The following is a 13,821-nucleotide window of genomic DNA, read 5'->3' as shown; positions in this document are numbered from 1 at the left end:
GAGGTCCAGCAAAGAGGAAAAATGATAATTTTCCCGTCTACCAGGGGCTTCATAAAAATTACAGAATACTCAATTCTACTTGGCTTTTTTGCTTTTCTTCTTTTCACTTTGGCATGGAAGCATTTGACCTTCTGTCTCATATTCCCACATCTGCACAAGAAAAGGAACATAAAAATCTTGCTAAATCACTCTATTGATACTCTTTGCTTTCCTGAACAGCAAGATCTTTAAACCATTAACAGTCACAAGACTTAGCACAAAAGTCTGGAGCTTGCCTCCAAAATCCACCCTATTGTAAGAGCAGCCAAAAGGCTAGAATAGTTTTGGGGGTTAAAAAAAAATAAAGTTTGAGACACCAGACTCAGCTCTGAGCTGTCCAAAGTTCCAGGGTATCTGGTGTCAGGCTTTAGTATGGAAGCTGACATTTACACTTCCCAAAGAAAATGAGAACACTCGCATAAAATCTACCTCTTCATGTTCTCCCTTGCAAAGCTACTGGTGTCTGTGGTAAAGGAGAAAAAAAAAAGAGTCTTCAAATAATAGTTGCAAATAGCATTTTGATTACAATTACAATGAAGAACGTTGCACAAGATTAGTTCATAGATGCAAACCATAGTGATTTAAAGGTCAAAGTGATTTAAAGGCCGGTCATAGTAGCAAAACACCATTATTTGACGCTAAAGTAATTCTAGTGAATTAGATAGCAAAAATAACTAATAGCTGTACAAGGTACTAGAAGACTGACTTTCCTAAGGTATACCCGTTTTTCTTATACAGAGAACTCATCTTCCAAGCAAAATAACAATTCATTCCAAACACAGGATCAAAGCCAAGGACGTTAATGAAAGTCTTTCCACTGATTTCCATTGACTTTTGATCAATTCTGTCTCCACCTGAGACATACACATGATGAATTCATTGCAAACAGGTCTGTTTTACAGTTATTAGGGTGACAGGCAGTAGATTTAGAGGTTTAGCATTTATATGCACACAAAGACTATTTGAACTTCCTATAACCTTCAAAATAAGGCAGAAATTTAAAAAACAAAACAAACCAAAACAAAAGCAAACAAAAAAACCCAGCATTCTTGAAATGATTTCTGGTGCTTCTGAGCCATGCTGGAGATAACAAGGACTGCTTTGCCTGCTGTATATTGGCACCTCTGCTTGAGATCCCTACCTGGAACCCATAGGTGCAAAAATGCACAAAAATGAAAACCCATGAAGAATAAAAGTCAGATGAAGAGCTTGGGTTGGGTTCATTTTGAGTTCTTGCCAAAAAATCAAGTTAATCTCTATTTCATCCAAACATCCCATACTCAATGCATGTGTTTCGCTCCCGTTAATAGTAAATGGGAAATAGATTCTTTTCCCATCCTTGAAGTGTGTTGAAATAAGGATTCAGTTTTCTTGCATTTGGTTCTCAGATGTTTTATTTTGTGTCTTTTCTTCTTTCCGAAAAACATAGAACCTTTCTTGTAAGGTGGCCCTTCTAGAATCATTAGCTTTGAATTATCCATCCCACTCTATGAACTCAATTAAATAAAAAAAAAAGACAGAGGATCCTTGAATTTCAATGCTAATCCCAGCTGTGACAAACTCCTTCAGTGTCCTATGGCTGCTCACTTAACCTAAATCATATCTGACCAGATCATCATTTGTTTGCATATACCTAGAAGAGCAGGAGTTATAGGGTACCTACATGATACTGGCAAGCAAAGGGTCACCTTGTTAATAGCTCCTACTGTACACCAAATGCACAATGGCATCAGCTGAGCAGGTAACACTTTTGACAATTAGAACAGATTTTTTTTTTAAAAAAAAAAAAAAAAAAGCAAAGCAGGTGGTTTTTAAATTATATATATAGTAGCTTAACTAGTTTCTGAATGACCTAGGAAGAGAATTTATTCAGGGCTTCAGCCAATCAGAATTAATCTTTGGTCAGTACAATCAACTGTCACTGATGAATCAACACCCAGAAGTAAAAACGACAGCAGCCTACATCATTAGCCAACTAATCTAATAGCGCTAAAGTCAATGGAATAGGCAGATGGTGAAGGCAATCTCCCATTTCAGAATAATGCCACCTGTCATCTCTCAGCATTTATTTTAGGGAAAGGAGGAAACATTCCTTATTGTTGCCAAGGTGCTTAGGTAGCCATATAAGTCCTCCAGTAGAAGCTGTGAAGAAATAAGTGATGCCAATAGTAATCTGGCTCTGTAAACTCAGTGGACCAGAATTTCAGCTGGGTTAAATTGGTATTGCTCCATTAATTACCATGCAGTTAACGGAATGATCCCAAGTTACACCAGCTCAGAGTCTGGCCCAGCATCATTAATGGAAGTGGCTGTTGCTAAGCACAAGAGACATATGATGCTGAAAGTTACTGCCGCTAAATAACTTATTGGCAGCTCACAGCTGCCTTCCCCGCACCCTGTTCCACGACAACTGGGGTGGCTATGAAAGTAATACCTGCTTCTCTTCAACTCACTGCAATAATCAATCTCCCTGCTGTGCAGAACATTGCAATTCCTGTGTGGTGAGCCAGTTGAACGCGTCCAACAAACTGGCTAAGTGGATTTAAAACTAATGAGTGTTCTTCTCTTTTCCTTCATTGTTATTAAAGGGTCATGATTAGAACAGAAGCATAAAATAAGATTCAGCACAGAAACCTAAAAGCACCTCAGAACATGACCCATCTTGTATGCAATACAAGCATTTCAAACACATAGCCCCTCATTTATGAACATTTTTGGGATTCATTCTGACACTCTGGCTAACCCTAAGGAGTACCTTACTCCCAAGTCGGGTACTACTGGTAGGAGGGCCGACAACCAGTGGGGAGCCCCAGGACAAGGAGTGAGGGAGGGCAGCTCCACACCCCAGAAGGGGTGGGGCCAGTGGTGAAAGAGGTGGGGTCTAGGTCAATCGGCCTTCATGCTGGGCACCGCTCAACACAGCACTGCCACAGTGTTTCAAAGGCTCCAGCTGCTACTTCGGACAGTGGCGGCGGCCGGAGCCCTAGGCTCCTTTGAAACACCAGGCCCCGGGCCAACTGCCCCCTTTGCGTGTGCACGCAGGCACGCAGTCATCAGGCCTCACTCCTGGAGATGTGTGAATGGGGATACAACCCAACCCTGAACGTTTTGGTATTCAAACCACGCAACCTGTAAGCTGATAGGTTACTAAAGCTCTTGGTATTCAAAAGGCAAGTTTATGGTGTTCAGAGCACTGTGCTGCAGTCTGGATGGTGCCGAGGGCTGAATGCCATAGACCTTGCCCTTTCCATTCTTGGCCCCTGCCCTTCCAGGTTGTGCAAGCGGGCTCCCCTCCTACCTTGCCCCAGGGCTGCAGCGGCTGTCAGCCCTGCTGCTTGTTTCACAAATCTGATCCTTTTACTTTCAGTCACACCCACCAGCTTCTCCCTCTCCCCTCACAAACATAAAAATCAAGGAGAACCAGTTTCAGCAAGTGACTGCTAAGTCTTTTCCAACACATGCAAGGCCACAGATTTTTGTCTCTGCAAGCAGCTGGCTACATTTGGCTAGTAAACACTGAAATCTCATACTCTGCTAGGCAGACGAGTCAAAAAGGGCCGTATTTCCCATGACCTGGCTCTTCTGAGCCACCAGCTTTTGCCTCAGCAAAACTGCAGCCATGGGAGCGGTGGGGGAAAACACCACGTAATTTGATCAGAAATGTCCCTCGAATTCTGATCACTGAGCCTGTCCCACTGTGCTTAGGATTTCTCGCTTCATCAATGAGCAGTGATCCCTCCAGATTTCAGAGCTCCAGCTACAGTTGTGTGTGGTTCAGAAAGGGCATTATTTCCTATGGTTTATTTTACCATTTGACAAACTGTTTCCCTAAGGGCTGCCCACAGCAGCTGCCTCTGGGGAAATCGTTTAGTTTGCTTCATGGAGGCAAGAGGGGAAGTGTTCAGACCTTGGAAACCTGCCTGAGGAAAGACACTCTTGAACTCTTCAGCATGCTCTGCTGTTGTTTTAGCCAGCCACCTATGCAACCTTTAGATACAACTGGCTAGATTCTCAGCTGATGCAGGATGCCAGAGCTACAGTGGGTCTACGTCACTTTTACCTGTAGAGAATTTGTCCTACGCATTTGTAAGGTGACTTTCATGACAGCTCTTGTTAAGGTGACATCAGGACACCAACTCTTCAAGCACTCGTAACATTTGTACAAATTCCCCTGGGGGCTCAAAATCCTCCACCTCAGAGAGTTATTTTTGCTCTGAAAGTTTGATCAAAATCCCTTCTGATGGGTTAAAGTTATGCAAAGGTGATGGAAAGTAAAGGGGTAAATGAGCATTGGGCAAGCCAGTCTAACATTTTCCAGAGTTGCAGTAAATTGCACAATGCTCTTTTGCACAAACAGCTAAACAGTATACTGTAAACACCTGAATCCTGCAAGTCGTCCCAGAATACCCAATCAATAGGATTTAGCCACCAAGAACAACATGCAAGACTGGGGCCTCTAGTTTCCTGCTTTGCAGTTCCTCATGAGAACTAGCACGATCATTCTTTTGTGCAATAAATAGCAGAATAGCGGAATGCGTTAAGAAATCTAGTTTCTCTCTCTCTGCTCATCTCTGCCAGCATGTCTCTCTCCCATACCCTGAGGGTACATCTACACTACCTGATAGATCGACCTGGTCAGAGTTGATCTTCTGGGGTTTGATGTCACACACCTAGAGAGGATGTGCAAAAATCAAACCATCAGGGGACAACAGTCAACCACTGTACTCTTCAATTTCATGAGGAGCAAGGCAGGTTGATGGGAGAAACTCTCCTGTTTACCTCCCTCAGTGAGGACAGCCAAGTAAGTTGATCCTTGATAAGTCAATGCCACCTACAGGGAATGGCCCTGGACACACCTGTCACTGAGCAGTTATGTATTCCTTATTTGCTACAAAAGAACATAGATGTTGGGCTGAAAAAAATAGGTCCTTTCCAGGAACACTGTTCCATGTAAGCTTGTGCAGACACTTGGGAGAGATTGAAACACTGCCCAGCTGTTGGTGCTTTGCTAATCAGGTGTTTACACTTTGTGTTTTTTTACTGATGGTGCCCATATACATGCCTTAGTGCACATCACAAAATTTATTCCACATATTCATGAAAAAGATTAGAGGAAACATTGCCAGGAGAAAACAGAATGTTGATGGAACAGTGATCCAAATCTTCAAAAGTACCTGGGCCATAATTTCCACAGGAGTTTGGCATTTAAAGTCCTTCGAAGATCCAACCTGTGTTGCTATCAATGTTCTCAGACTATAAAAACTACATCAGTGTCTTCAAAAGGAGAGAGATTTTGGGATGCCCACGAGACACCCTTAAGGGCCTGAAAACTGGGCCTTTTTCAGACATCAGATTGGCCACCCCAAACTGCAAGTGGCCCCCCTCCCAAAAAAAAAAATTGGGCAGGTTTTGCAAATGGCCGCACTTACTGATATAACTGTTGCGTCATAAGCATTCAGCCTCTTCTTTAATCCAAGGATTTTCCCATTCCCCATTAAATGCCTCACCCTATTTGCAAATCTTTAAATCTCTTCCGAGGACTGTTTCTCAGACAATTAAAAGCACCAAAGAGAAAAAAATATTTGATATGGTAATAAGGGGCATGAATTCACATCAGAAGAAAAGGAATACGGTTTTCTGAGCAATCAGATTCTTTCACGAGAAGAGGTAATGCAATCCCTGACACAAGTCTACATTATCATCTCTAATATTGGATGACACTGTCAACCAATGCAGCTTCATGGAACGGAACAGAATTGGTGCTTAGCAAGGGAATCAATGGTCCTGTATTTTTATCTTCCTTTTATTTGGCATCTAACATCTTATGACCTGTTGCAGAGAGGTAGCTGTGTTAGTTTGTATCTTCACCTAACAAAAAAGCAGTCATGTAGCACTTTAAAGACTAAAAAAATAATTTAGTAGGTAATGAGCTTTTGTGGGACAGATCCACTTCTTCAGATTTGATCATCAGAATTTCCAGACCTAAAGAAGTGGGTAAGTCCCATGAAAGCTAATAAATTATTAGCACCAAATAAATTATTTTTCAGCCTTTAAAGTGCTACATGACTTCTTTTTTATTCCATGACCCGCCTCTACTGACAACATTATGGTAGAACGAGAACAAACATGACCTGAAATCAGGCCACTGGACAGCTGTAAGCTTACGAAAAAGTCCCCCTCTTAGTTGCACAGGTGACCCTCTGTATTAACTGCAGTTGCAGTGATGTAAGGGAAAAGAGAATTTGGCTACTAGCATTCATCATGGTGAAGCTGGAGGAGTCATCAAGCCAAAATCAACAAAGGAAAGCTGTTAGCCTTGTATTTCTGCTTCAAATCCCAGCCTAGAGGAAGAACCCTTAAGAAAAGCACATCTGTCTTACTCTGGCTTAACAGTGCTAAGGCCTGACGTCAAAATTCTGACAATAAGCCGGTTGCCTCCACCTGCTGAAGAAATGAAATGCATAAAGGGAAAAAAGTAACAAGTCTCTGATGAGGGAAGGGAGAGATTATACTACTGCAAGTCTGTTGTTAAATTCCTCTCTCTTCCCATTTCAGTAGAGGGAAGAGTGCTGACTTGTTTAGCAGCAATGGTCATCCCAAGTGTTATCTGCACAGGCCTGAAAGCTCCTGTTGCTTTGTGAGGCAGCAGTCACTGAAGACTGCTTCCCAGTATGCTTATTTCTATTAGATAAACCAAAATTACTCCAAGATCCATTGGAGAATAAATGAGAGTTTATGCAGTGTCACCTGTTGGCCACGGCAAAAGCATTTAGGAATCAGGTGGAAACTAATTTCATCACCTTATCAGTGTCACTAAATATTTGAATGAACTCTGTGCATCTCAGATACCTTTCACAGAAAGGAAGCATGAGCCAGCAATACTTTCTGTATTCAGCTACAGCTATACCATTTACTCGATTCCAGATAAAGCTCCAGCACCAAATGCCATACCACCTCACCCTGGAATTGTTTCATCTCTCTCCTGCCCAGCATTGTTGGGCTTGATCAGATGCTGTGCAAAGTACCTCCAAACAAAACCCAGAGTTGCTGCAGATAGTGACATTAATGATTCATCAAGGGCCATAGTTTCCCCCCTGCTCCCACCCGAGCCAGTGTTAAACCCAAGCCACAGCATGATGTTACAAGGCATTGTAGTATTTGGAGGTACCATTATCAGAATGAACCATTAAAGATTCCCTGGCACTGTTCACAGAGGAGGAGTGTTAGTCCCTGGAGTCATGTTCACACTATGTATCAGCAGGTGCAACTTCACTGATTTAAAGAAATAATCCAGATAATATTTGGCATGGAGGAATAGTGGCCTTGGTTTCTTCAAGTGACATTTGAAGAAAATTGTCCAATCATTAATATGCAAGAGCATGCAAAAGTAAAGTATTCAACCAGTAAGTTCAGGGTTGAAGGACAAAGTCCCATGTACAACTACCTGATGTACAACGTGTTCTGTGTAGAAATTTTAAGCAACCCAAACTATGCCATCAAATGGATGCAATAAACAAGACACAAGAAGGAAATGCTTAAGATAGGAACTAGAGTAACATCTTTCAAGTTATTTTAACAGTTTCTGGGTGTGAATGAGGTTCTTTCTTCTGCAGCTGCTAAACTTCCAGTGCTGTTCAGATAATACTTTTAACTTTCACGCTGTGCATGGAGCCCTCTTCTGGAGAAATTTGAAAAATAAAGAAAAACTGAATTTTTACAGCTGTGCCGTGTACATATGATGGGTGTCTTCTGGAACTAGCTGATAGAGCGAGAGAGGATAACATCTACAGACATCACACTGATTCCTAGAATTCTCAAAAACTGCAGCTTCCTTATATTGCAAGCTATATTATAATTATTCATTTAACCTACTGACAACCACTTGATATTGCTGGATTCAAATTGATGATAAAGTTTGATTCAATTGTTTATTTTACACAAAATGAAAGTTTAATATAAATTTTAGTTTTTTGTGAAATTAAGTTCGCTATAGCAGGGAGAAACATTTAGAGAACTATAGGTGTTTACCACTTATTTCTATGATTAAATGCACACGTACAAATTAGCAGCAAACCTTCCAAACTTTCACCACTGGCTTCTGACTGATTAATTGTACAGTGCACATATTCCTGCAAAACCTTCCAGATTGCCATGAACTGACAGGTTCTAAAACTATGTCCTCATTAGCTACTGAGCTGAGACACTGAAAAATGGTCTTCATCAAACTGAGAGAGAGAGAAAATGGCAGTAAAACAATCCCATTGAACAGATCAAGTCTTTTGGGTAGCAAAATTAAAATTCAATGCTCAGTCATCTTCTTACCATAGATTAACCCTCACTACAAAAACCCACTCATGAAGTACACTTGGCTAAATAGGATGACAATTTAAAAATGTCAATTTCTGTTTTAAAAAAGGACTGATTTTTCTTTTATTAATCAGTTGTGACCTGGAAAAAATTAAAAATATAAAAAACTTTCGTCTCTGCACATTTAATATTCTTGTGTGCCAGTAATATACTCTGCAGAGTAGAGATCTGCTTTGGTTTTCCTTCCTTCAAAATTTATCCTTTGTTGTTTGGAAATTGAATAATGCTTTTCCTCCACTGCCCCCAAAAGTACTGCCTTTATTGATGTTTATAATTTAGAAACCAGCTTATCAGGATTGATTTTTGCTAGTTCCACTGTAAGGTGTTATAGCAGTATCTGTTGCCAGTGCAGAGTGAAGTAAAAAGAAACTAACAAAAATGTGTTACAAACACTACCCCTGCCAGATGGCTACATTTGTTTAATAGGTTGTTTCTCCCATTCTTCTCGGTACTCCTCCTGTCATATGAAAGTTCTATGTGTGTGTGTGTTGAGTCTAAGAGGATCATTTTAATAACTCCCCTTTGTCCTCCCCTCCCACTCTCTCTCTCTCATATGTCACCAACAATTAATACTTTACCCTGACTATATTCAACAAGTCAGGATCATAAATAGACACTTTCCTATTACAATTGAACTGATTTTTAATGAAGTCACTTCCTGGTACAGTGTGTGTTTAAAGCACTTGATTTAAAAAAAAAAAAAAAAAAAAAAATCACCCTTAGAGGAACTGATTGCTCTACCTTCCCATCCTGACAAGGGAGGATGAATCAGTTTGAAGGCTCTTCAACAATCGGTATTAGGACACACCCAGAACTAAGTCTTGTAATATGAACAACATACTGGCCCCACAATAGCACCTCATTTAACACTCCCTTGATTGAAACATGAGTAGCCCCAGTATCTTCAAGGGGGCTACTGGCATGCTTAAAGTTAAGCCTGCGATACAGTGCTTTAGAGGAGAAGGGGTGTAGCCTCTTTGAGGATAGGGCTCTAATAGACCCTAAAGTGCTCTGATGACTCTATAACGCTTTGCTTCTTGACAAAAGAGGAATTTTTGAACGAGAACTGAAATCTGAGCTGATTTGGTGCATTAAAAACCCCAGGAGAAAAAAGGACTAAAGCCACCAAGAAATCTGGGTGAACTCCAGTTGTGAGGACATTCCTCAAGCCTTGTGTGAGGGTGTTAGCTTGGCACACCCAACAAGTGCCTGCTGTGGCATGGGGCTCCCAGAATACACCAGTTCTCTGTGCATCAACCTCAGTTGCAGCTTACCTTGCCCAGCTGCCTACATGTGCAGCCCAGGGAGCTCTTGAATCTCAGCCCATGCTCACGGCTTCTCCACCTGGACACCCACAAGGGCGGTGCCAGCCAGTCCCAGAGCCTCAGGCCATGCCAGTCGCAGGCAGCAGCATGCTCACTTTCCCATATGTGCAGCCTCAGCTTCGCTCACCTAGCCACCGGCTCGCTTGCATGTCCTCCCGGGTAGTCCACAGATCTTCAGTTAATGCTACTCGCTTTGCTTATATGGCCTCGCCTAAACACATCCCTAGTATGTACAACCCTTTGTTCCTAATGCTCCCATCACCGCAGTATCTATAACAGCTGTTCTGACACACAATTTATTAAGAACCAGCCTTTGCACCCTCCCTCTCTCTCTGTGGTGCCCTTAAGTGGGATTATTCTTAGTGCACAGACAGCAAAGCTCACCCAACCACCCATCCACTCCCTCCAGCGAACTCCCAGCCAGACACCAACTCTCCCTCTCTATCAGAGTTTCACCAGCCACCCACATGCGCACTCCTAGCTGCAGTCAGGTTGTACTAGAACCCAAGCTTGCCCACCCTGGAGCCACAACCCACAGCATGCACTCAGTTCAGCCATCTGCCTTCATCCCACAGACCCCCAGCTTGCCTCTGTGTTGACAACAAGCTTTCACCTTCCTCTCTCATTCTGTAAAAGGCAGCTTAAAATCCATTTAGAGACCGCGGAGGCATGCAGACTCAGCAGCCCAGAAAACACCAGCCCTCTGAGGGCAACCAAAACAGTTTCAGCCCCAAGTCAAAAAGGAATTAAACTTGTCTCTCGTTAAGTGTAAGGGGTGCCAGCGATACTTGGGAGCTCACAGAGCTACTAGGACAAAACATGCATGCGTTTCACATGGAATACGACTAAAGAAATCTCAAACAACACACAGGGCTTTCAAAACTAAACCTATCGGGAGGGTCTGGGGGACAAGGGAGTGGGGACAGAGAGAAAAAGAAACCAAAGGAAGGGAGAAGTCAGAAGCCAGTTAGTTAGTTTCTCAGCTTTGAGTGACAGAAGCAGCAGGGTTGGAGTGGTCCCCTGGGTTTCAAAGCTGGGTGTTTTCAGCTTTCTGGCAGAAGGGATCTATTACAGTTAATAAGGGGAAAGGCTACATAGCGAGTTGTTAACGTAGAGTGCTATACATGTCAAGAGGGGGGAGCTTTTGCATGCTTTGGAGGTTACCCCCCTTTGCAGCTTTTTCACTTATGTCTAAAAAAGCAATAAATAAGGGGATCTGTCTGTTTCAGACTCTTCTAACTGGCACAAGCCACAGCAGAAAGAGGCAAATCAAAGTTGCAGGATTTGATACGACAAAATGTTGCTGCTGCTACCAAAACACTTGAAAGATCTCTTGCTCACACACACACACACACACACACACACACACACACACACACACTGCCCCCCTCCAAACAAAGGAAAACATTATCTTTCACAGAGTCAATTTGTTAATTGTAAATCAGGGAGGTCTGAGTTGCTATGTTCCTGGCAGCTGCTGTGTAACAGAGATTTTGCATCCTTCAACAGTAATTCAAGCAACATACAATTACTCAGAAATCAGACCTGAATCACAAATAATACTTCCAAATCCATATGCAGAACAGAGAAGATGAATGAAAGCAAGAAAAAAAAATCCCTTTTCTTACCTGGGATAATAGAAAGGGCAGAGGAAGTTGAGTTCTGTGCTGCATTTTGCCAGACTAGAAGGTACCGGAGGCTTTTTCATTCATGCACTCGACTGCACTGAGCATATTTTCACTGTGAAACAGCCTTTGAGAAGAGTCTCTGCCTTGAGAGCCAGCCAACTTCCCAAATAGATCAGCAGCATCATCACTAAAGCATTGGATAGAGTCTGATGACCAGAACCAATAGGTTTACAAGGATGATTTCTTCACAAAGCATCCCCATTTTGCATCACACATATTGGGCAAGCACCTCTCACAAATACAGCACCTTTAGCAAGCATTTGGCTTTGGTAAATTTGTGTGTTTAGTTTCAGTCTCACAAATCATGCTTTATGGATTTCATTAATATTTTGCTTTCTCAGAGAATGGAATTTCACAGGGTGAAATAGCAGCAACTCAGCACACCAGTGCCAAGAGATTCTGTTTATTAAAATGTTAATAAGGTGTGCTTTATTTTCAATCCATCAAAAAAAATGACCACTGCAGCTTTAGTTACCTGCAAGCCCTGGAATAACCACAGAGCAGAGTTTTTCAGTCCTGCAGAAATACTGATTATAGTTTGCGTTTTCCCTCCATCTCACAAATCACAATAAGGACAGATCAATTCTAGCCTGCAAGGAAAAAAAAAAAAATCCATCATAGGGCGATAGATTTTATTAACTGCTCAGGTAAGGGGTAGACTGGCTTTCAGCTCAATGAACTTGAAACCAGGACTAAGTTTCTGAAGTCTGTGCCCTTTATTTGTGGGAAGTTTTCTTGTTTGGAAGATGGTCTGATGTTATAAGAAAATGCTGGGGTGGGGGCAGTTAAATTACTATGTTATGGCTAGCAAACTAACATTATGAACTTGGAGCCCCAACAAGAAATCAGGTGTTCCTTTGTGCAATTTGCCCCTATTTCTTCCCCCCACTACCCTGGATGCATCTAGTTTCCTTACCCCTATCATGTAAGCCCTGGGTGGTTTTGTACACTGCACATCTTTCCCTCCCCATGCTTGTCTCACTGCCACCCTGGGCTGTCTCCTCAACAGCTCTGAAAGCCACAAGGTCCCTGGTCTTCCTGCTGCCAGCTATTTTCCATGGTGCTTAGCATGAGCAGGAACATCCTGCAGACAGAAGCATGACTTTGCAGCATTTCCAACATCTGTTCTTACCCTAGCTGCTCAGGACACATGCCCTCTCCCCCATGGAGCGATCAGAGAAGTGAGGAGGCGCTGTCCTAAGAGTCTGAGCGTTCCCATGAAGTAGCAGCTTAGGGCCTGGTGGACTCATAAGCACTCCAAACACTGTCAGGGATATGTTTAGGCCCAGTACGGATCACATCTCCACAAGGAAACAGCCAGCAGTGGCAGTGTCCATGAAGGTCTTTGCTACCCTACCACTACCAGCCTCCCTACTACCAGGTGGCCTGCTGTAAAAAACCTTTATCTGTTCTGCCCTTTTGCTCCAAAGCATACCTTCTGAGGCAGGAAGCTAGCTCACCAGGCCTTGGCCACTTGCGGAAGAAAGAGGGAGATTGATCCTTGGTGGCTACCCAACCTGCTAGACACTCTTTCTGCATTGCCACCAGCTGTCCAGCTCAGCCTAGGGTCAGACCCTTGCTCTCCACTCAACAGCATGAACGAGGGGTGGAGGGCTCACAGAACCACTTAAGATCATAGTGGGGCAGGAGTAAATCCTTGCTTCCCCACTACACAGCTTTCAAAACAAGATGCTTGTATTTTGGTCCCATCTAATTTCCACCCGCCAGACATAGGAGATGGCACCTTCCTGGAAAAAGCCAGGAACAAAAAATACATCAACAATAACCATACATGCAGAAGGGGCAACACACATAATGGTGTGAGCTTGGGGTTGAGAGACATTCATTGTATGGCTACTGGAACAGAAGAGGGAAGCAGAAACCGAAGGCCGGTTTCTATTTAGGCTACATTTACCGTGAGCACCCATTTAGCACAATCACCTCTCCTGCTGCTTTTCACAGAGAATGGTCATGCTATAAGTGCCTCCATTGGCTCCCTAAGCAGTTAACCTCTGTGGGAAGGACCTATTCTGGCAGGCAGAAGTGGGATCACAGGCAGGGTCACCATTTTATAGCACTATTCCCCTGGCGGAAATGCTTTCATTGGCATGAGGCCCCATTGACAAGGTGAGATTGAAGGATGCCCCTAATGGTTCTGAGTCTTTTCTATTCTTGAAACTGAGACCCAACAGAAAAGACTGGCTTATCTCAGTGAGGTTTGCCATTGAGCTGGGTTGCATGGATTCCTGCAAAGTTGAGGGTACAATACAGGTCTTCAGCATTGGTAATGACAGTTTTGCAACCAGACCTGCAACTGATTTCAGTTCTGGATCAGTGCACCTTGTGTGAAAATCTCTCCCTCGGCTTGCAGTCTAAATGTCCAGTGTCCTAACATGGGGCTA

General features: G+C 42.9%; 1 protein-coding gene across 2 annotated transcripts in view; it reads right to left on the bottom strand.

Annotated features, from left to right (window-relative positions):
* CDH13 (cadherin 13) overlaps positions 1-11,490 on the bottom strand; it is an 876,776-nt gene extending 865,286 nt beyond the window's left edge. For both annotated transcript variants that reach the window (XM_075008353.1, XM_075008351.1), the window contains exon 1: positions 11,360-11,490. In XM_075008353.1, the coding sequence (XP_074864454.1) occupies positions 11,360-11,404 (45 nt within the window). In that variant the 5' untranslated portion in view covers positions 11,405-11,490. The remainder of the gene's footprint in view (positions 1-11,359) is intronic.
* Positions 11,491-13,821: the final 2,331 nt, after the last annotated feature.

The sequence above is a fragment of the Carettochelys insculpta genome, chromosome 14 (assembly GCF_033958435.1).
Source record: "Carettochelys insculpta isolate YL-2023 chromosome 14, ASM3395843v1, whole genome shotgun sequence".
Classification (NCBI taxonomy): domain Eukaryota; kingdom Metazoa; phylum Chordata; order Testudines; family Carettochelyidae; genus Carettochelys; species Carettochelys insculpta.
The sequence above is the reverse complement of the archived record's forward strand: the minus strand, read 5'-3'. Positions and strand labels throughout refer to the sequence as shown.